Source organism: Saccopteryx bilineata, chromosome 1 (assembly GCF_036850765.1).
Source record: "Saccopteryx bilineata isolate mSacBil1 chromosome 1, mSacBil1_pri_phased_curated, whole genome shotgun sequence".
In the NCBI taxonomy this organism is placed as follows: domain Eukaryota; kingdom Metazoa; phylum Chordata; class Mammalia; order Chiroptera; family Emballonuridae; genus Saccopteryx; species Saccopteryx bilineata.
Window position 1 is genome coordinate 32,567,444 of NC_089490.1, and position 25,028 is coordinate 32,592,471.

Sequence of the window (25,028 nt, forward strand, 5' to 3'; positions counted from 1 at the left end):
CTCACCCCCTCACTGCCCGTTTCTCAGTCACATTTCTGACCATAAATGTACAGTAGTTTAACATTGTAAGAATTTTTGGAAGATTATTTAAATATGTGCTTTTGTTGGTCCACATTTATTACGTTTGAATTCTGAAAATCCTTAACACTGATCTCAAAGCCATAATTGGAAAATAACCTGTAATTCAAAATATTTAAATAGTTTATAAAAAAAAATGCAGCATTGTAATTAAAATCTGTGGAAAGTCGGGATGGGGGGGGAGATCTGAAATTTCTCCATAACACTTTCAGGAAAAACATTCTTTTTCTCAATCAAGATCTGAAGCACATGAAACCTTCATTAGACTAACTCCGGAATATACTTAATTTATGGCTGTCAGCCTCATTCCATATACAAAACCTCGGAGTCAGAACATTAGTTATGGTATTATTCTTAGGTTGTGAATTTGCTTGTACATAAAACAATGCCACATGAAGCCCTGTTGCTACAGTAATGAACCCCCTTGAAAGAGACCAGACAGACATACTGTGTACGTAACCGTACTTCAGTAAACAAGGAGAAGTGAGTGAGCCAGATTCTATGACGAATGTTTCTGTTGCCTGATCCTATGAAACACTAAAAGCAGGAAAACTTATTAAGGCATAACTTCGGATTAGCATCCCTTTGAAAACTACCCTCCCTGGGCCTGACCCTAGTAACTGCAGGGTGTGCAGCAGAACACAATGTAGGCCCACTTGGAACACTTATAAATATTTAAAAGTTACTAATCAAGCTAACAAATTATTAAATAGATTACATTCTGTCCTACTACCATAGTAAATATAGTTTTAAATAACCTAAAAGTCCAGATTTGAATTTAAAATGTTTGGACTCTGAATGACCAGGGCCAACCACACTCTGAATAAATTGGCCTTAGCTTCCCTGACCTCCCAACCACGTGTGCCAAGAACCCTCTCCCCACAATCTGTAAGTTCTTTTCTATTTGACTGAAATGGCTACCCTTACACAACTCCTTCCCTAGTCAATGTTCCTAATCTTTCACATGGTAGCTCAAATTCTCTGGCTCTTCAATTCTCCTAAGTCCAGCTCAGTGTGTAGCGACATACAGTCAACAGTATCAATGTGTGGTTACTACCTGTGCCTCGTCAAGTCTCTTGAAGCCATCTCTGCCTCTGCTCACCATTTCATCTCCGGCATCTAGCCAAGCTCACAGCACATAACTGCCCAATGAACACTTGAGCGCATAAGAATAACATCTGGGGTTTCTTAAAGCAGAAGACCTCCTATCGACGCCTCCCATAAGTGATTCTGGAGCTGTTGTCTTTGACTAAATATTACATGTTAAAACTTAACTCAATTTTATTTTCTGTGGGTTTTTTTGTGACTGTTTTTGTTCCACCCCCAGTCTCCCTTTCCCTTTGCATTATTAATAGTAGCTCTTTGCTCTATTTCCCTAGCACCTTTTACAATATACATTTCTTTGTTATTTTTAGTCAGATTTTGAGATGTAACCCACGTAAGGTAATACATACCAGTTTTTATTTAATGTACAGTTCAATCTGTGTTGACACAAACTATATAGTTTTGTAGCCACTGCCACAATCAAAGATCCATAGCTTTTTGTATTTCTATATAGTTCTCTTTTGGTATTGTTATATTACATCATTTCTGCTTGTTTGCATACAGGTTTTGAATACAAGATTAAAAACTCTTTGAGAATGGAATAGTACCTAATTCTTTACCTCTCCACCCTTACCACAGAGCTTGTCAATAAAAGTAGGTTGAGTAAATGTGTTTGTAAACCAATTAACTAATTAATGTAGTGCACTATCCTATGAAAAGCACTACCTTGCACATCCTAAGTATAAAGCATATATTGGTTAAATTGAACAAAGAGCTGTAACTCTCAATATGTCAAAACCAGCACCACAAAAAATACATGAAATTCAGTGCTTACCATCTCCTGTTTCTGCACAGAGTTGTAAGCCCAGATTGTTCTGTGGATTAATCACCCAGTGATTGCTGGTCACAGTGATATCAAAGACAAGCCAACCCACATCTAAAGCCTGGGCCTTTCTTGTGTCTAACAAAAACAGATCTGCATCCCTGAGGAGAAAAAGAACAACAATAAAAAAAAAAAGTTAAAGGTTTAAACGAAGACCATCATTTCCTAAACTTAAGTGAAAACATTGCAAAAGCACTTTTTAAAAAACAGGAGTTAATTAAAGAACAAGGGAAACAAGTGACTCAAGTGATCAGTAATAAGATACAGAACCTTTTTTATTGCTAGACTCCTAGCCCAAACCTGGTGCAGATTAGTAATATCTGAAAGTAATTTCCATTTTCCTGCTCTTCACTGGCCTTTGCAAACCGACTTAGTGAGCTTGATTTGGTCCCTGATAATCAGTTCCCCAAAAACACTATCTATCCGTAAGCAGCTCTTACTAGCAAGCTCACACGCAAGGATTAAACTGAACAGAGATGGAAGTAAAAGCAACTTCTCTGGTCCGGATAAACATGGATTCTCAAAAGTATAGAGCACAGAGATAGTTTTCCATTTGTTTCCATTATCATTATGTATTTTCCATTTTGTTATATATATTTTTCATTTTTACTTCATTTTATTTCTTTAATATAAATTATTCTATGCATGCCAAAGGTCTAAAAGAGCATCAGAGAGTGCACTATTCATTTAAGGGGTAAATTCCATGGATTGAGCTAAAATTCTACCCTGACTTGCTTTAATACCTTCTGCATGCCTTAGTCCCTGGGGACAGTAATAGCTATGAATATGATCTTGTATGATTTAGAATAATCTTCACAATGTTACTGTTATTAGTATTTGCCAATCTTAACTTTACCATTAAATTTACAAATTTATGAATAGTTGTTAAATTATGATGAATTATATTATTCATTATTTTCTTACTACAGGCAGTTTCTGAGCAAAATGTCACATATTTCTGACATTTAATCTTTATTGCAGCTCTTTTATATTGATGAATTTGAGGTTCAGATAGGTTAATGGTAAAACATTGGAACGCCTTCAAAGCAAAATAGCAATATACTATTATGCATTTTATGACCTTTTATACTGCTCTGAATCTGTGAGAGAGCTTATTATTTATATGAGGAAAATCAGAACTATGTCATAAGCTGTGCTAAATATTATTTTACTGTTTTTACAATCTATCTGCATCAAAGAAGTCATTTCAAAGGTGGCTTACAAAATGTAAAAAGCAAATTTTGAATAAAATTAAATCATGGATATGTGTTCATTTTTTTGATAAAGTGCTCTATAATTAAAAATTGAACTATTTTTAACAGAAGTCACTATTTTAGAAGCTACATCATCTTTACTTTAACTTGATTTAGGCCATTCTTCCATTAATCTAAGGAAGATAAAATAAATGTATTATAATCAATTCAATTGTCCAGCTAACCTACTCTGAACTACAAAACTCATTCTCCTTACAATTTTAATCATAGTGCTTACCACAGGAAGGTTGCAGTTACTTTTTAAATATCCAATATGTTACTCACTTTGAGATACCGAGACATAGGATGAGCATGTACCGCAAAGCAATGAGAAGTTTCAAACAGTTCCCATTTGAACTCTAAGAACCGAGGATATTCACAATATGATGGAATGTCCAATTCTCCTTCTTCCACCTAACTTAGAAAACCCACCAGATAAATAAGCTCCAAAAAAAGGTTACCCTTACAACTTTGAGATATTTAGTAAATATCTTGAAACTATAATCTTAGAATTAACTTTATCACCTTATTAGCTTCTTAAACAAAAGAAGAAGTCATCCTATATCTTGAGGAATACCAAATTGCTATCTTGCTTTCAAGACTGATTTCATTTAAAACATGGTAAAAATGTTCTAATAAATTCTGCAAAGCTTACAACATCTTTTGGCATGATATAAGTAAATACTTGAAAAAAAAAAGAGGTAAATTTTGATGACTAGTTTCAACAAGTTAACAAAAATCATTAGGTAGTTATCCAGGTGGTATTTTCTATTATTTTTTAAAGTTGTTCTATATTTTTAGAAAAAAATAACCCCCAAACTATCCATGTTCAAGCCCATAACAGTTAAGCATGTTCTATGGGGAAAATAATTACTGTTTTAATAGATATATTTTAAAAAGTCACCAACCAAAGAATTCAAGCAAGCCCTAAATATCTAAATATACAAGTAGTATGCTTTGAAAAATTTATATCATATATTTTAGTTCACTTCTAAAAAGGTAAGAAGTTTCACTTACTTTCTTAAGTTTTATGTTTCCTATTCTTGAGTAAAGCTACTTTATTTTTTACTTTCAAATTGTTTTAATTTTTGATAACATGAATTCTTTAATTTCTCCTCTCTTATATAAGAAGCCCTTCTGAATTACGTACAGACAAGAGAATATGTTCTGGGAGAATCAAGTCTACTATTAGTAAGCACAATGGTAATAATTAAATAGTTTTCACTCATATAGCAACTTTCACATAGTATTTTAAAAATAAATGACTGCCCACTCTGTAGATGTTTTTTATTTTAAAGTATAAAATTACTCCACTAAGAAATAGCAATCCTTTCACTGGGAACAGAACATACTAAATATTTCCTATGAGAAATATAAAATAAACTCATTAAAAGTTGCTCTGTCTTACCATGACCACCTGACTTTTTAAAAGAAATTTTTACAAATTTTCTTTTATTAAAAAGAAAAATTTAAAGACTAATGTATTTACAAGAAATACAGTAGAGAGCAAATATATGTAAAAAAATGTATTCATTTATATCAGACATTAAATCCATAATATAATTTCTTTATGTTGTGTGCAATTATAATAATGAAACTAAAATTAAAGTTTGCATCCTAGCCAATAAAAAAAGTCCAGTTACATGAATGTACATAAGCAAATATTTCATAAGTTTTCTAAGGCTGCCTTAACGAAGTACTACATTGGGTAGTAACAGAAGTTACTGTTCTGTTAAACAACAGAAGTTTACTGTCATACTTCTGAAGTCCAAAATCAAGGGGTTAGTATGACTGGTTGCTTTGAGGGCTGAGAGAGAATTATCTGTTCCAGTCCTCTCTTCTCAGTTTATAGTCAACTGTCTTCTCCCTGTATCTTCACAGCATCTTCTCTCTATGTGTATGTCTCTGTGTCCAAATTTTTCCTTTTTATATGGGAAAAAGCTTGTGCTCCAAACTTTAATACCATCACCACATGCAAACGCAGCAGCTTTACAGAAACTATTTAACTGGGTCCCACATTCACAGGAAGGTTAACCACTGTAATAAAGCCCTGCTCCTCTTCATTCATAATGGCTCTATTTTTTTTTCATCCAACACTAACTGATATGCTCCCTGGTATGTGTTGTATTGTGTCCTCCAAAAAGAAACATGGAAATCCTAATTTTTGTGAATGTGATCTTATTCGGAAATAAGGATTTGGGGTTGTAATCAAGTTAAAATGATGTCATTAGGGTAGGCTCTAATCCAATATGGCTGCTGTCCTTTTAAGGAGGAGCAGAAGAGACAGAGAGAGGGAAACACACAGCGGCCATATGAAAACAAGGCAGAGATGGAAATTATGCTGACACAAGCCAAGGAACTACTGTGGCTGCCAGAATATGAAAGAGGCAAAAAACAAAAACAAACAAACAAAAGAAACGATTCTTGCCTACAGGTTACAGGTTTTGGAATGAGCATGCCCCTACAAACACCTTAATTTTGGACTTCAAGCCTCCAGACTGTGATCTTGTCTACAATTTGAAGAAGCAAAATACTGTGAAATTTGAGGCAGTAGCAGAAGACTGTATCAAGTTGGAAGGATTTTTAGTTAATGCAAGAAACATGAGGATATTTACAGGACACACAAATTCATATTTAGAAAATAGAAAATGGAACATTATTTCAACACAAGAAGGAATGTACATAGACAAAGCTGAGTGTTCCCAAAGAAGTATATACTTTGTTATCTCTCTATAACACTATCGGTGGAATTCACAAGTAAAACTTCTTTAAAATTAAATCATTTCTTTGCAAGGGAATTAGATAAAATAACATGCATTGGATATGTCTTTAGATAGAACCCCATTCATCTTTTGCTGAAATCTGTTTTATCAAGGGTTATGCTGAATCACAGATTTGTGGCAAGATAGTGATCTTGTCTGTTTCTAAATATGATTAGCAAATATTTCTCATTGGTATCCTATTGCTTGTGCAGAAGGTATAAGACTCATGGATCCTTTTTCTTTTTTGTGGCAGAGAAAGTCAGAGAGAGGGACAGATAGGGACAGACAGGAAGGGAGAGAGATGAGAAGTATCAGTTCTTCCTTGTGGCAACTTAGTTGTTCATTGAATGCTTTCTCATATGTGCCTAGACTCGGGGGCTACAGCAGACCAACTGATCCCCTGCTCAAGCCAGCGACCTTGGGCTCAAGCTGGTGAGCCTTGCTCAAACTAGATGAGCCTGCAATCAAGCTGGCGACCTTGGGGTTTCAAACCTGGGTCCTTTGTGTCCCAGTCTGATGCTCTATCCACTGCATCACCACCTGGTCAGGCAAGACTCATGGATCCTTGAAGAGCCTCATTATGTGTTTACTTTTATAAAGCAAACAATCATAGTTATAGTTGGAGTTGATATCTTTTTAATTTTAACAATGACTCACTATACTTAGGCTTTGCTTGATATTAGAAAAAAAATAATTAAGTCACTTTTCTGAGCTTCTGTATCTTCTTCAAATAAATATTAAAATAATACCTACATCAGACGTCTATGGGAGGGATAATAGAATACACAGGTAAAAATGCTATGCACGTTGTATGTATTATGCTTGATGGCAAAATTCAGGTCACAAGTGATTTAGTAACCTATACTTACAAATTTTGGATATAGAAATTCATTCATTTTCTTTAGCATTAGTAAAATTTATTGATACATGTGATCTGTAATAAAACTGCCTCTGAATTCAATAGAGGAAAAAAATTAAGTTGAAAACCTATTAAAATGAAGTAAAATTGTTTATTTAATAAATAATAAAAATTATAATATAAATATTCTTCAGATTGTTATAGTTTTCAGTTATATGTACACATATATTTGTGTGCACAAACATATATAACATATGGAGAAAGAGAAACAGACAGAGGAAGAGAGAAAAAAAAAACAATTCACCAAGAGTAAAACCATTATGTACCTGACCAAGAAAAATTTTGATAAATTGTGTGAAGATAGATACATTTTAGAAAAAATGTTATACTACTACTCCATTGTCATTAGAAATGAGCCTACAGTACACAGTGACATCTTCTCTATTTCCAAGATTTCTACTACTGTAACTATTTCACCTCCTTCCATCACTTAAGAGCGTATTAAGTCTAGTAAATATGTGATGATGGCCACCCAAGGAGAAAGCACACATCTTTCTCTGTGTTTCTGACATAAATACCACCACACCATTTAAGGAACTCAATTATAGCTCTATCATGGAACACATTAACAAGGGAATACAAATTAATAAATGATGTTTTCTAGAGTTTAGAATGCCATAAGCGGCTTCAGCTCAAAAGTGTTCGAGTCAGCAATTCTGACAACCCAAAGTGTCTCCAGTCGTTGCTAAATGTCTTCTAGGGGCCAAGCCACCCAATGGAGAACCACTGAAATAGAACATGGTCCCAGCCTGCTGAAGAAACGCCAACAGTGCGCGTGCGCTGTCCTGTATATTTAGAGAAATTGTCATTGACCCTCTGAGTGTCCTGCTCTGCTATACTGCTCTCTGGAGCCTGTGAACTCTTCCCGAGTAGACCTTGTCCATGCACATTCTGAAGTATGTCCACAGAAGAATCACAAATCTTAGAGAAGCAGGAGGGGGCAGATGATGTAAATATGAAGCTGGCTGTGAACTGGAATGATGACAGCTTAACTAAATATATCCAAGCAGTGAAGGTGGCTAATGACATCGAGCAAGCTCGCTTAAAATGTTTTTACAATGGAGTACAGAAATTTATATTCGTAGCTGAACATTAAGAAAAGGTTGAATTATACATAGCAGATTTTCTTGGGGGAATATATAAATACATATATTTGTGGGAAAAAAATTAATTCAAGTAAAGTATTTTGCATGGTGCCAGGCACATGGTGAGTGCCCGTTAAATGGTTAAGTGCTGGCTGCTACTCTTTGTGGGAGTATTACTGGCATTGATAATTTTATTTGCATTATTTAATTTTTTATACATTTAAACATTGTAACACTTAGGAACACCTCTTCTAGGATACAGCTTCCTGCCACCCTCTGTCTCATTCTCTCTCTCACTCGCTACAGGCAGTTCTTACTCATCTCTAAAGACCCCACGCAAGGGTGAACCCCCTCAGTGGCTTCCCCGAAGGCCCCTTATGCTCCCACATGAAGAATTAATTTTCCCTTTATTTGTGTTTCCACAACATTTAGTGCATACTTACATCATAGTGCTTAGCACATTGTATTATAGTTATTAAAGTCTGTGTGCAACAGGCCCACCACAGCCCCTGGCCCTCAGGCTATGGGCTTTTGGGATCTTATTTACTAGGTCTTATGCCCCTGTGCTTGCCACGTGGTAGGCACCCAGCAAAAACATGCCAAACTCAGCTGAATTATCTGGAAAATTCAATCATGTGGAAACTTCATTTCCCAATAACACCAGATATATGAGGTGCGAGTGAAGAGCAGTGCCTTCCACATAGAATTGGGGGCTGTCGGCCTTTATGAAAAGATTAAATAAGTGAAATGATGCAAAGTGTGTTAACTTTTGACCAACAAAAATAAAGATTTGGAGAAACATCAGAACACTCCTTTAAACTGCACACATTTAAATATGAGTAAGGATAAATTGGGGAGGTGGGAGATGGCAAAATAAAATATACAATTTTAAGAATTTTAAGCCTCACTAAGATAAATAGATGTGAAAAGAGATGACATAATGGGTGTTTTTTTTTTCTTATTTGATTACATAACACTGTCAAAGAATTCATAGAGTAGATGGTTAATAGATCCATGTCTTGAATATAAAACGTGCCTAAAAAATCAGTTGAAATAACTACAAGGATTCACATACACATATATGTATCGTCAAACATACTGCATTCAAGAGCGCAGTCCACACTGACTTTTCAGTTCTTTCTAAATTTAATTCAAAACACTAAATAGATAAAATCCACAAGTTTGAAGAGATATTTTAAAATTTAGAATATTACATTTAATGGGTGACATTGATCAGTAAGAGTACATAGGTTCCAGGTAAACATCTCTATAGCATTTGAACTGTTGATTGTGCTGTGTGCTTATTACCCAAAGTCGAATCATGTCCCTACCATCCATTTGCCCCTCGTTACTCCCCTCCCCCTCCCCCTCCCCCCTCCATTGGTAACAGCTTTGCTTCTATCTATGTCCATGAAGACAGATGTTTTAAAAGGTGACCCTAGCTTTGAAAATGACCAGAGAAACTAGTTTCTTCCCTTTACCTCCATTTTACTTTTTGATTTAAGAAATATATGATACCACAGATAGTCAATAGTAAAAACAATTAATAACAATCAAATTTTACAATTACTTTTTCAAATTAAAGTTCTTCTAATTTTAACTGTGATCACATAATATATAAATAAGGTCTTGTTCATCTATTTCTCCTCACTTTCAGAGAATTGAAGTCAAAGTTCTTAATTGGCAGAAAATTATTCCATAGACTAAAGGAAAGAAAAAAAATGTATTTATTTATCTACATTTTCTGTGGGGGTGAAATGCCTTCTAGAGCTTAAAAAACATCAAGATGAATTTATTTTTAAATTCTAATGTTTGTTTTGTTTTGTTTTGATTTTTGTGCCCCTCAACCTGGGGACATGGGCATGCTAATTTATAGAGATTTATGATACAAAGGTGTTTCATTATCTTTTATCTCTATCAAATTATACATATTTCTGATTATTAAAATGATGTTAATTATAAAAATTTAGAAAGTACAGAAAAGAGGGAACAATTAAAACTTAATATTACCCACAGCCTGCAATGAGCACTTGATTCTTCCTTCCAATCTGTTTTTCTCATGAATTTATGTCAAATTAATATAATGATGTGTACGATGTATATAATTAGGTTTTCTGCTTTTGGTCAATTAACATCAAAGTCTGAACAATTTCCAAGGATACTAAATATTTTTAAAATACAATTTCTATTCACTATATAAAATAGAGCATTTCCATTTTCTGGGAAAGAATGTAACTTTTTCTCTTCTGTTTAAAACTAATGTTCTCAACTTATGAAATTGTAAACAGTAATAGTGGGATAAACATTTATTCATGAATTTTCATGTTATCTTTCTACATCTCTGATATTTCTGTAAAATAGATTATATATAAACAGTTTCTACTCCCCATACATCAAGTGTACTTTATAGAAGAGTTTGACTATTTACCTAAAATGTGTTTTTAGGGACAAGTTCACAGTTAGCTCCAATAGTATCGCTGTTAAGTTGAGTGGTGTTAATTTCATTATTAAACATAAAAACATCAATTCCTTCTATAAGAATCAAACAACAATTTTTTATTAAGTAAAAACTTCTAGTATTTTACTTCATCGTTACAAAAAAATACTGTCAGCAAATGTTAGCCACTGTTATTGTAATGAGCACTTACTTATGTTTACCTTAGGCATACAAATGTCTAAATCCAAATGAAATAAATTCTCCTATTAAAATATGTGAATATATATTAACCAATGTATTTATTAATATGAAGTATGATCTTTGCACTGTGATAAAAATTTGTCCTGCCCAAAGGTTGAAACTATCACTGATTATTCTGAAATACTTATTTTTGCTTTTTGCTTTTTATATTTATAAACTGAGTCCCCAATATGTACAATTTGCCCATGTGTGAATTACAAAGTTAATAATCTTGTTGCTATGCATTACCATTTTCTATGGTGATATTGAAATCCTATGTAGAAATCTGAAATATTCTAAAATGTGCTTTTGCTGTTTCTATATTTTCTGTGCCTTAAATATCTTTCTTTGGGTATGACCAGGTGGTGGCACAGTGGATGGAGCGTCGGAATGGGATGCAGAGGACCCAGGTTCGAGACCCCAAGGTCACCAGCTTGAGTGCGGGGCCATCTGGTTCGAGCAAAAAGCTCACCAGCTTGGACCTAAGGTCGCTGGCTTGAGCAAGGGGTTACTCGGTCTGCTGTAGCCCCATGGTCAAGGCACATATGAGAAAGCAATCAATGAACAACTAAAGTGCCACAACGAGGAACTGATGATTGATGCTTCTCATCTTCTCTCTTTGTTCCTGTTTGTCTGTCCTATCTATCCCTCTCTTTGACTCTCTCTCTGTTTCTGTATATATATATATATTTGTATATATGTATATATATCTTTGGAAGAGAAAGTGAAATGCAGAATGTAAATTCTAGATCTATAGACATGATAGGTCTATAGATGTGATAGGGAGATGATTTCATTTTCTTATACTGCAAATTAGTGAACCTCTGGCAATGAATGAATGATTATTTCAAAAACAAGGATGGCGTTTTGCCAGAGTCGCTCACGTGATCAGTGGTACGTGCAATTGAAATGAAGGGTACGTATGTGTAAGTTTGTATGTTTCAGGGATTGAAAAAGATAATTGGGGGAAGAAAGCCCATACATATTAGAAAAACAAATCACAGAAGACAATAGGTATAGCATAACCCTACAGAATAAAAATAATAATTCAATCACAATACTTAATCCCAAATGTTTTAAAAGTGCACTTGGTGGATTTGAATTAATACTGAATTGAATTTACCAAATCGAATTTTTCAAAATAATATTCTGTGTGTTGGATAGAATCTATTTAATCTATGTCTTCTTAGAGTTTGGAATGGCAAAGCAAGAAAACACCAATTGAAGATATAAATGTACTTTAGATATTAATAATTATTTTTCAAAAATTAAAAGAATATTAATAACATAGATTTTAGAGTATATTTAAACATGTTAAAACACATGGAATACAATTCTATGATATATGATCTATATATTATACTGTGTGTATACTTGAAATCTATATGGTTTTATTATCTAATGTCATGCTAATAAATTTAATTTAAAAATTAAAAAAAAATACATGATGACTTAGCCAAATTATACTCAACAATATTTAAAACATAAAGTAGATGTAGTTGTAGAAAAAAATAAAATGAGTAATATTTTTTAATTGTTATAATTGGAGAAATATCAAATTTCAAGATATATATTTGTCCCATTTTTTTAATACAAATATAATTTACCTAAACAATCAAATCTGATAAGCTAAGCATCAATGCCCATAAATATTCAAAATTGTAATAAAAATCTGCATGGATTCATTCAGAAATAAATCAACAAATTAATGTGAATAGACTCTTCTATTATTCCTTCTCATCATTGTCATTATGTCTTAAATTATACATTCACATACTTAGGACAGCTTAAAGGGAAGCTAGTCCAATGATGATATTAAAAACTATCCTGAGAAGATAGAATAATTGACCTAAATAAAAGTTAGAACCATTAATCATGATCAATGTGAAAGTCTGTATACAGAATTAAAAAAAAAAATCAGCAAAAACATTCCAGAGTGGAGTGACCTGACATACCACAGGTCTTGTAAAAAAATAAACACAACAACAAAACCACTTTGTATGTTAAATAACCATGTAAAAATTAAACATACATAAAAAGATAGTGTGAATGATCAAAAATAAAGATAATTAAAGCATTTTAGAATATGTTAGTAATAAAAAAAAAAGAATATGTTAGTGGAAGTGGTACTCCTGCCATGGCTAATAAAAATTTCAAAACTTTAAATCATACCAAATAAATTTGTAATGCTGGGGGTAAAATAAATAAAATTAGTTAAGACACTTTCCCTTTTTTTAAGAGTTCCGTTTTAGTGGGAAAACTGACACAGAAATTTTGACTAGGTTTCTTTATTATAAAGCCTTTCTAAAACTTTAATATTCTGATATGCATTGTGGTATTCTCTTATGTCCTCTTTTAGGGGATAGCCTAACAGGTAGGCCTTTATTTATTTTTTTCTTCTCTGAGAATTGTGAGGGATTAGTGTTCCATGGAACACCACTGGGAAATGTTGATACTCCAAAAGACCAAGAAAAATCTAAATGTCAGGAATTAGAAATATTCAACAAAGAGACAAAAGAGGCCCTAAAAAGGATGTGATAGCTGTCTTTAAATATCTGTCTTTTCAAAGAAAGGACACGATATTTAACAAAAGGGAAGATTTAGATCTAATGACTAGAAGCTACCAGAGATGAATTTCACCTCCATATAAGATTTCTTTCTTTTTTTTTTTTTAAGTGAGAGGGGAGAGAGAGATGGACTCCCTCATGCACCCCAACTGGGATCCACCTGGCAACTCCTGTCTGGGGCTGATGCTCAGACCAACCAAGCTATCCTATTGGGTGACACTCAAACCAATTGAGCCACTAGCTACAAGAGGGGAAGACAGAGAGAACGATGTAATGGGGATTAGAAGGCTGAATGATAAAAGTGAAGGGATTAAGCAAAGAAAGGAAAATTTATAGACGTACAACGGTGTGGGAATTGCCGGAGGCACAGGAGGATGGGATAGGTAGAACACAGGGAGGACTCATGGTAATGGAAGGAGACCTGACTTGGGGTGGTGAATGCACAATGCAATATACAGACGATGTTATAGAATTGTACACCTGGAAGCTGTATAATTTTATTAACCAATATCAGCCCAATAAATTTAATTAAATTATTTTAAAATGTAAAAGCTGTCCAATAAAGGTGAAAAATCACCTGTAAAAGGTGTTAACAAAGCAATTTTATCATTGTGTGAAAGGTCTGAGAACATTGGTAAGCTCCCTGCTTCACTCTGTTATTTGATGGTTCATTTGCAGTAATTATCAACTGAAATTATCATACATTTAGTATTTAAGTTTCTCTGCCCATTCTTGTACCATTTTGAATTAAACATTTTAGAAATAGAAGGCACAGGTTAACTGTCAGACCTACTGCAAATATATCTTATATCAAAACACACATAACATTCCATTTAGATTTTTTAGTTCTTTGTGATTAAGTCTGGGAAGCTATTTATTTCTAAGAACCCATCCATTTCTTCTAGGTTATTAAATTTTGTAGCAGATAGTCTTTCATATTTTTCTTGCAATATCTTTTGTATTATTATGGTATTCATTATAATTTCTTTTTTATTTTTATTTTTTTGTTTGAGTCTTTTCTTTTTTTTTTCCTTAGTGAGTCTAGACATAGGTTTGTCAATTTTATTAATCTTTTCAAAGAATCACCTCTTTGTTGCATTAATTTTTTTTTCTAGTGAGAGACAGATAGGAGTAGACAGACAGAATGGAGAGAGATGAGAAGCATCAATTTATAGTTACAGCACCTTATGTTCATTGATTGCTTCCTCATATGTGCTTTGACCAGAGAACTCCAGCTGAACCAGTTATCCCTTGCTCAAGTCAGTGACCATGGGGTCATGTCTGTGATCCCATGCTCAAGCTGGCAACCCTGCACTCAAGATGGTGAGCCCACGCTGAAGCCAGTGACCTCAGGGTTTCAAACCTGGGTCTTCAGTGCCCCAGACTGATGCTCTATCTGCTGTATCATCCACTGGTCAGACTGCATTAATTTTTTGTATTGTCTTTTAGTTCTGTATTTTATTTCATTCTGCTCTAATTTTTATTGATCCCTTCCTTCTGCTGATGCTGGGCTGCATTTGATCCCTTTGTTTCTAGCTTTTTAAGATGTAATGTTAAGTCATTTATTTGGGATTTTTCTTGCTTTTTTTAAGAGTTAGCATTTTAAATATTTTTTTGCATTTTTATTTACTGATTTTAGAGTGAGAGAAAGGGAGAGAGGGATATATAGAGAAAAACATTAATTTGTTCCACTTATTTATGCATTCACTCTTTGCTTCTTGTATGTGCCCTGACCAAGGATCAAATCTGCCACGATGCTCTAACCAACTGAGCTCTCTGGCCAGGGCTTCTCTTTCCTTGAGATAGGCCAATAATAATATAAACTTCCCTCTATTACCACTTCTTACTGCATTCCTAAAGTTTTGATATGTTGTATTGTCATTCGCATTTGTCTCTATGTATACTTTGATATCTTCTTTTGTTTCTTCTTTGACTCAAACATTAAACAAACAAGATAGACAGAAACTCATAGCACAGACAACAGCATGGTGGTTACTAGAGAGAAAGGGGGTGGGGGAAGGGAGTAAAGGATAAATGAGGTCAAATATATCGTGACAGAAAATTTGAGTTTGGGTGCTGAGCACACAATGCAATACACAAATGATGCATCATAGAACTGTACACTTGAAAACTGTTTAATTCTATTATCTAATGTCAGTCACCCCAGTGAATTAAATTTTTAAAATACACATGACATATACAATTTAGACCTAATGCCAGTAAAAAGCAAAGTTACTCTTCAATTTACAAAGTGATTTAATTCATCTTAATTATGAAGTTCCTGTGTGCAAAATAAAATGGAAGTTTTCTCATTTACAAAATGACTCAAGAGGCCTGGAAAGCACATCTGGGAAAGCCTGAGACTGTGTATGTAGCACACAGAGGTTGGTGTCAGGAGTAGGGAAAAGCTGTGGAATGAAGAAGTCATTTTTCTGATGAATTACTCCTCATGTGTCTCTGCCTGGCCTACAATGCCATAACATCAAAGAAAATATTATTTGATAGATCACATGGGTTATCAATGGATTTTACTACAATAAACATTTGTTTGCTAAAATAAGACCATTATAAAGCCCATACCTGTTGGCATATTCCTTGATGATCTGATATATGCTAATCTTAATTGTTTCATTTTCAAATCGATTGTGACTCCGGTCCTTGTATATCCGGAATTCAGCTGCTGTAACTGCTTCTCCATGAGGAATTTGAGTAAGATCAAACCGGAATTCTTTGTAATGCCTTCGCTGATGAGAAAAATCCTTGTCTCTTTCAACTGAAAAAGAAATAGAAAAAAAGAAGAAAGAAAAAGTGAGACCTTTATAAAATATGGAAATTAATGGTAAAGTCTCCAGCTTTGTAATTAAAACAAACAAGCAGGATCTTATAAAACTGGAAAAATACTAAACCCACAGAATCATATGTGTTTCCAGTTGAAGGAAACTCCAAAAACCAACAGCCTTTAGTTCAAAAGCAACATAACCTCTGTGGTTTTATACAAATCCTTGGTTCCTAAATGGAAAGGCTATCCAAAAAACATTTCTTGAAAGTGAAGGCTGTAACGTGATTACTAGTATGTATCAAGTACCTGAATGCAGAGGGTTCATACAGGAAGTAGGGATGTGTTATCGAAACTTTCTGAGTTCCAGGTGAAGTCAGGAGTGAGATTTGGCACAGGCAAGGGAGGAAAATAGGAAGAAAGACTGAGAAATCGCAGGCACAGAAGGACAGTGGGAATGACATTTTAGAGGTCAAGTACATAAAACAAATTTATTTTCAGAATAAAGATTATTTCTAAAATGTCTTCCCCAGAATAGTTTTTCTTTTCCTTTCATTTTTAACAAACAAAATGTGTTTTTTTCTTTTAACGCACTTTCATTAGTTCTTATAGATTGTTTAGAACAACCTCCTTCCCTGTGGAAAGCCTCCCAAAGACCTCTCTCTGCTCTCACTCAGAATTGAGAAAGGACTATATTTTCCCCCTTCAGCAGCCTTTTTATCAAATAAAGGCAGAAAACACTGCCTCGTGGGCACATTAAGGAATGTTGAAAAATTCAGCAGAGTAGGTGTGTAATATATTATTAATCTGGCTTTGTAAAAGAGTTTATTATTTGATACGGTTTATGTCTGTTCTTATTAAACTTCCTATTCAAAGGGTTAGTTTTCAGTAATGTAATATATTATTTGATGGAGTTAAGTTTCTCAGTAAGTTTCTCAAAATCTCAGGTATGTAGGAAATTATGGAATGAATTAAAAATTCTCCACTGTAAAACACTGTATGTGAGATGTCTCATAATTTTAACCTATGCTAATTGTTTAAATTGTTTCCAGTGACATGTTTCATTGCTAAACTTTTGTTCCAAGAAAATAAAAATGTATAAGTTGTATAAATAAACTTACCAAGTTCAAAATTGGCTTAAGATACAAAACTATGTTTAGGAGGTTAATTAAAATTATGTCAACACCGCTATAAATACACAAAATTTGGGATTGTAAACTAGGGAAAGGGTCAAGATTAAGAGAGAGAGAAGAGGGTCACGACCATCCAGGAATAACCATGGGAGCAGAGGCTGCTAGACCTGTGTTTCAGTGCCAGATAGGTTCCACATCCAAAAGGAAAGCTCATGACAAAGACATCCACAATTCTTTGCCTTCAGCATCCAATCTAATCTCTAGTTCACTTTCCACAGAAAAGTAGGCAGTGGTTTAAGGAAGAACAAGGATCCCATTCCCATTTTTGCTACAGATACCTAAACTGACAAATAAAAAAATATGTAAGCTATTCCTGGAGGCATTTTTGTCCTAGGGAGCTTGGCAGGGTTGGTGCTCCTGGGCTGTCTGGCTCACACTAACATAACCTCACATGATTCAATGAGTTCTGTTTTCTTAAAATATTATTATCTTGGTCCTACGAGAGTTCCATTCCCAGGGAGATTATTTATCAACTTTTCCTTAAAAAAGGAAGAATCCTATTTTGGTCCATAATTTAAACCTCTTTTCTGTGTAAACATTGGCTGACAATAGTGTACACTGCTATGAACATGGCTTCTTCATCTCCATGTGTCCATTCTCCTGACTGAACCATTTGAGAGAGAGAGAGTGTAAGGATAGAAAATGCCTAGAAACTAGGGTTCTAGTAACTGAAAACATATGTGTAAATATTAAAACTAGCCACAATTTTTGTTTACAAAGAACTAAATTTAATTAGATGTAAACTCATGCTTTTCTGATTTTAATTTCAATAAAGTAGATGATCTTATGAAACAGTCATGTTTTATATAAAATATCTTTTTATCGCACTTATTTAGATGCGAGGCATTGTTCCAAGCATTTTTTAATATTAAAAGATTACATTTATAACCATCTATGAGGTATGTTCCATCACTATCCTCATTTTGAAGATGAAGGAACTGAGGAGGTATAGAAAATAAACACTTGGCCAAAAAATTTGAACCCAAGCATTGGATGCCACCAGACTATGGTTCATAAATGCCAAAAATGCTGCTTCTGCTTACAGACTATTTATTACTTTGTCCTAATTTATGAAGGATTTATGCTTTAATCAAGATCTAAAACCACACAGTCACAAGTTCAAACTCCAAAAAGTTCTGAAAATGAATAGTTTGGCTTCAAATTCATTTGGCAGAAAAGCTAGAAATTAGCTGATTTGAGGTCACTTAAAGTTTCTATTTATTCCACTTTAATATGAATATTTGTTACTTTGCTGCAGAAATGTTCATGTGTTCGACAAGGAGGCACTGCCCCAGCTCTGCATGAGGAATTCCACACTTTGTGATATAGGTACCAACTAGCCATCCAGAAATACATTTTCTCTACTCTGAAAGTCAGTATTCGAAATTCTACGTGGAAATGATCATTATCCAGTTTGTCATGAACAATCAATTTTACATTTGTAATTTGGACTGAAATAACTCTAGTCCTGGATATAAGGGCTGAGATATGAGTTTAAAAGGATTCAATCTACAGCATGCACCTGGATAATGCAGATGAGTTTTGAATTCATATTACGTAGCGTCATCTACTGTTCTGAAATCCCCTGTGAGATCTTAGTGTAATAAAGTGAAAAGCTAGAATTTCAGCTGTTATTATAAAATTTCAGTCTTATAATCCATGCCGATTAACCTAACTCCTCAAGGGGGCAAATTTTCAAAGAGTTTTAATAAAAATGTATATTAAATATACCACACAGAATAAAGTTGCAGTGTAGACTTGTCCAGTGATTCAAAATCCTATATCCTACTGCTTTGATTATAATTTCTCTAGTAAATTTTATGGGACATGTTGGAGTACGTAATGGAATAAAACTAGTATTTATATAGCCTTGTACTCCTAACGATGCTCACAAATATTCACAAGGTAAATACAGTTACCTCAAAGAGTAATGCTAGGGAGGATTAAATATTAATATTCCTTATTTTAAAATGAGAAATTGGGTGATGACAGCTAGGTGGTAACAGATGTCTGTCTTCTAAAGCTCATTATAAATCTTTGTTCAATGTCCATACCACCTACATAATGATATCCTGCTGTTCTGTACTTAGAGACTAGTTCATTGTTGGTATATTTAAGTAATGTTTCTCAACAGTTCACACACACACACAAAAAGTGGTAAATAGGGTGGAGAATGAGGGGTTTGATCCTTAATACATAAATAGCATCTAACACAATACATTGCATAATTCAAAGATGTCTTCTAATAAATATTAATTGAATGAAAAACTGTATATGCAAATGAATCAAAATCGAGTTCTATCTTTACTCAGCATCATCTTTGCTGCATTCCCAATTGACTAAAGACATAATAATTTATTTAACTTTCATATATTTCACACGTATTTTGTTTAATCCCCACAATCTTACTTATGCTCATTTGATCCCGCGGTCAAGATTTAGTTTCCAAGCCGTCCACCTCATAGAACTCTGCTTGTTTGCTTTTCCTGGATTTTATTTTGTTTGTTTGTTTGATCTAATTATCACTCAGGAAAGTTGGCCTTCTTTCAATATTTTCATTCTCTGCGATGCTCCTATTCCACAGATTCATACTTTCTAAACTGTACTCATTCTTCTAGAATTCCGTTCAATCAATTTTAGTAGATGTTTGGCTATATTCACTTATTTAATATTGACTCTATAGCTTATCTAAGAAAAATTTTATGAATAAACAAGGGATTGTTTCATAACTTGAATTAATATTATCTAATATTTATATTAGTATGTGAGGTCATCCTTTTACTATTTTAAACCATATTTTAAAATAATTTTAACTCTCCATCTGGATCCTTTCATGCTCCAAACTTTTTTTCTACCATTCCCAGTACCAAAAACAACACTCCTAAAAGAGGTGCAAAAAAAAAATAATATACACTCACATTTTGTATTTTCTAGATGTAAGTTTTCTATAGAAAATATCCACGCCTTGATTTATTGTAATGGTTTGGGTCAATATTAAACATTCTGTTTCTGTGTACATTACAGTGTGCTATAACCTATTGTAATTGTAAATGGCTTGGGAAACTTAAAAGACAAGTAAACAAGAAGAAAAAAAGTTTTAATGTTCTTACTCATATTATATTAAATATTTGGTCCTTTCAATTCACCCTTTAATTTACATGTTGTGTCAACTAAACAGTATGAGTTTCATTTAAAAAAATTATTAGCATTTCTAATAAAATTATCAAACTAAAGTATCCAACATTCCATAAAAAACACAATTATATTCCAATTTGGTGGTAGAAAAGACTCTTTTAATTACTGGACAAGACAATGAAAAACAAATAAAACAAACAGAAAAAAAAAGCAGGAGGGTTAGCTCATTCAAGTTAGAACTAGACTTGTCAAGGAGAGAAAATGACAAAAGTGTTAAAACAGACTAAGATCAGAAGGATAACACTTTTCTCTATTGGACACCTTTTGTTTATCCCATACCACAGATACCATTTCCCTCATGTAAAGTGAAAAGAGAGTTCAGGAATAAATATAACTAGATTTACATCACACATCCTGTATCAATCAATTCACCTAAGAAAATTATATTTTAAAAGAGTACACAATGGTCTTCCCAGACAACTATTCTCATATGTGTGCTTACATATCTAACAAAATCAACAGGCTATATTTTGCCAAACAGTCACGTATACATTACACTTAATATCATATACTCTTCTCCAATTGTCATTTATGAAACATGCTTGTTTTGAAGATTGTTAAGTGGATACCCATGAATGTCACCGTTAAAATAAGTTCATCTACATAGGGTTGCTTATTCATTTGAGCTGATAGTTGCCAAGAGTGCTCTCTACAAAAATTAAAACGAGTTACTTTACTGCATGTACATATACCCAACCTCCCTGAAAATAAACCATCAAAAACTTCAGCAATATTTACCCAGCTCACCACTCAAAACTCAGTCATAAAGAAAGCTGGTATTTTGTAATCCAAACTTTTCCATCTCTATGAACTCCCTAAAACAGCTGAAAGCTCGCCTACACCGACAGACCCAGAGAATGAATTTATTATTATATTTTGGTTTTTAAAAGTGGCAAAATCAAAGCAAGAGAGAGATAAAATATGTATCAAAAGACTCACATTCCATGATTAATGGGCTGATAGCGAAAAGAAACAGGATTCCCGTTATATAAGCATCAAACTGCAATCTGAGTGCTCTAAATTGCCAAAGTTCTGCAAAGATTAAGCTCCTGGTGGTTAAAGACACACACTGAAACCTTTCATTGTTGCTATACAGTTTAACAGACGTTAATGACTGATTGCAGTCTCTCTTTTTTCCAAACAAACACCTCTTTGAATGACATTATCACTAATAGAAATTGGATAGAAATGTCACGACTAAATATTTTCATGTCCACAATATCTGAAGAGTAAAAGTCATTAACAGAAGATTGCAGTTTTATCTCTTTAGTGATTTATCTGCATTTTTAAGGAGATGCATTCACGGGTCATCAATCTTAATCTCCCACACAGGGTTGTAACTTGGAAGACACAAATAGAATCAGTAGCTGCAAGGCAAAGATAGCATTCTCCCAGGAGCCTAGCCAGCTGTTGAAAGAATACGCATCATTGTTTGCTGCTGAGTGTAAAAAACCATTGAGATTATTTATAGAATTATTACTTACCTCTTTGCATTTTAAAGTAAAAGAAAAAGAAGCAAATATATCACATATCTACCAAAATCTGTCACTTCGCAAGATATCCTCACCTACTAGTCCACTGAGAAACATAAACTTGTTCCTATAAAGGCCTATTCATTGGTCAGTAAATGCACATTACATGTTTCCTGAATGGATAACCATTCCAGAGAGTGTGGTAAACTCCAGATTCCAGAAACCCTAACAGCCTCTTAACACTACAGCAAAGTGTGACGTGGAGGAGAGAAAACTGCCCCCTGAATGTTTTGTTTCAAAGAACAATGCTTTGTTTCCGTGGACTTTCAAATGTTCTATAGTTAAAATAATCTTACTTATACTCATAAGTGACTCAAGAATACAGTTTTAGAATACTATAAATGATATAGCTATCTATATCAAACTTCAGCATGAAAATTGATATAATCAATAATTAAGTTAATAATAAATAATGAATTCATTGTTGATTTTATAAAATTCATATTTCAAATTTTTGTTTCTTCTCCTTTATTTGATGCAATATGGTAGAACATCCATTATCTTCTCTAAGTACATATAAAAAAATAAATAACTTTCTCAATGTCACAAAGTGAGTTACCTACAAAGCCAAGAATAGTATCTAGGTCTTATGGCTCCAGACTTCATGTTCAGTGCACCAGAATTTCAACTGTTAATGACTGCTACTTCTGTCTCAGGGCAAAAGTTTTCCTCTTTCATTCCAAGGCCAGTGTTTCTACTTGAGCCTTGCTCCCAATTTTCTGTGCTCATTCTTAGCAATTTTTCTCCTGTTTATTCAGTGTCTCTCTCTACTTTCTGCCAATGCCCTAGACAACAGAACACTGGAAAAACACCTATAGATGAACACAATTGGGTTTATTGACTTGTTTCAACATACGTCAGGCACAGAGATCCTTGGTGAAAGGTGTTAGAATTCATTGGGATTAGGTATAGTGATTTGGGCAAAAATTCAAAGAGGCAGGGTTTTGCCCTGGAACAGAGCACCCTCAGGAAACAAAGGTAATGACTGATATTTTAATAAGTTTTTCCAGCATTTTGGAAGAAGTAGAATAATGAAGTAAAACTGACAAAGAAATAGGAGTCATTAATATCCAAAAAAGGATCATTTTCAGGATTTAAACAGTGCTCTTGTTTTTCATCTGTGCTCAGATATGCCTGTGAAATGGTCCCATTTGTGAGTTCCTCCCTTGTGGTCACAGAGTGGTCTTGTCTGTGTGTTCCACAGCAGAGCTGTGAGGGCTGGGCTGGCTCCTAGCAACTCCAAGTCAGAGCTGACAGGTCCAGTTCAGCTCCTGTCTGTCAGGACGCTGGTTTTCTCTTTCTCATCTTCCACATGTACTAATTTTTTTTTTATAATTTTTTTAAATAAATTTTTATTAATGTTACTGGGATGACATTAATAAATCAGGGTACATATATTCAAAGAAACATGTCTAGGTTATCTTGTCATTAAATTATGTTGCATACCCCTCACCCATAGTCAGATTGTCCTCCGTCACCCTCTATCTAGTTCTCTGTGCCCCTCCCCCTCCCCCTAACTCTCTCCCTCCCTCCCTCCCATGTCCTCCCTCCCCCCACCCCTGGTAACCACCACTCTCTTGTCCATGTCTCTTAGTCTCGTTTTTATGTTCCACCAATGTATGGAATCATGTAGTTCTTGTTTTTTTCTGATTTACTTATTTCACTCCATATAATGTTATCAAGATCCCACCATTTTGCTGTAAATGATCTGATGTCATCATTTCTTATGGCTGAGTAGTATTCCATAGTGTATATGTGCCACATCTTCTTTATCCAGTCTTCTATTGAAGGGCTTTTTGGTTGTTTCCATGTCTTGGCCACTGTGAACAGTGCTGCAATGAACATGGGGCTACATGTGTCTTTACGTATCAATGTTTCTGAGGTTTTGGGGTATATACCCAGTAGAGGGATTGCTGGGTCATAAGGTAGTTCTATTTGCAGTTTTTTGAGGAACCACCATACTTTCTTCCATAATGGTTGTACTACTTTACAGTCCCACCAACAGTGGATGAGAGTTCCCTTTTCTCCGCAACCTCTCCAACATTTGCTATTACCCGTCTTGTTGATAATAGCTAATCTAACAGGGGTGAGGTGGTATCTCATTGTAGTTTTGATTTGCATTTCTCTAATAACTAATGAAGCTGAGCATCTTTTCATATATCTGTTGGCCATTTGTATTTCTTCCTGGGAGAAGTGTCTGTTCAACCACATGTACTAATTTTAATCATCCTAAAAATAGCTGCTATGCTACTTCAACATTTATTCCATCCCAAAGTATGGCTTACTGGCCCAAACTCTAATAGGGAGATATAAGAAGCAATGAAATAGGAGATCAGGATAAGACAGACAGACATGGAAAACTACAGTTATGATACAATTTGGTGAGGCTTATGAGGGATATGTGACATGCAAGACAGAATAAAATAGAACAAAACATCATGGAAAAGGAGATTGTTTGTGCTTGGTTTTGAAGAATTATCCCAGGTAGAGAAAAAAAGTTTATAGAGACAGAAAGAGAGGTGATAGATTTGAGGCAAACTATTAGATAATAAATAGTTCATCGTCAATACACATTATGGGATCTGGGGTAGGGGTGGGGTCAGTAATGGAATGCGGAATATAAGGAATACTAAGAGATTTCTGGGAGTTGATCAACATATTCCAGTATTCCCAACCCATTGACACATTTTATAATGCATCAGTATAATTAATGGCAGGAATTTATTTTTTTTTCTTTTAATTCGTATCACCTAGCACAGGCAAGCACATAGTTAACACTCATATAGTTTTGAAAAAAAGGTTAATGAATTAGATTCCTCAATAATTCTGACCAGTCAGTGGCACAGTGAATAAAGCGTCGGTCTGGGACACTGGGACACGGAGGACTCAGATTCAAAACTCCGAGTCAACAGCTTGAGTGTGGACTCATCTGGATTGAGCACAGGCTCACCAGTTTGAGCAAGGGGTCGCTGGCTTGACCATGGGATCACAGACATGACCTAACGGTTGCTGACTTGAGCCCAAAGGTCGCTGGCTTGAAGTTCAAAGTTGCTGGCTTGAGCCC

General features: G+C 34.3%; 1 protein-coding gene across 2 annotated transcripts in view; it reads right to left on the bottom strand.

Moving 5' to 3' along the window:
• BMP5 (bone morphogenetic protein 5) overlaps positions 1 to 25,028 on the bottom strand; it is a 174,197-nt gene that overhangs the window by 84,252 nt on the left and 64,917 nt on the right. For both annotated transcript variants that reach the window (XR_010728200.1, XM_066252793.1), the window contains exons 2-3: positions 15,849 to 16,041; positions 1,958 to 2,106 (exon numbers count right to left, since the gene is read on the bottom strand). Coding sequence is in view for 1 of the 2 variants with exons in the window: in XM_066252793.1 (XP_066108890.1) it covers positions 1,958 to 2,106; positions 15,849 to 16,041 (342 nt within the window). In the remaining variant the exon portion in view is untranslated. The remainder of the gene's footprint in view (positions 1 to 1,957; positions 2,107 to 15,848; positions 16,042 to 25,028) is intronic.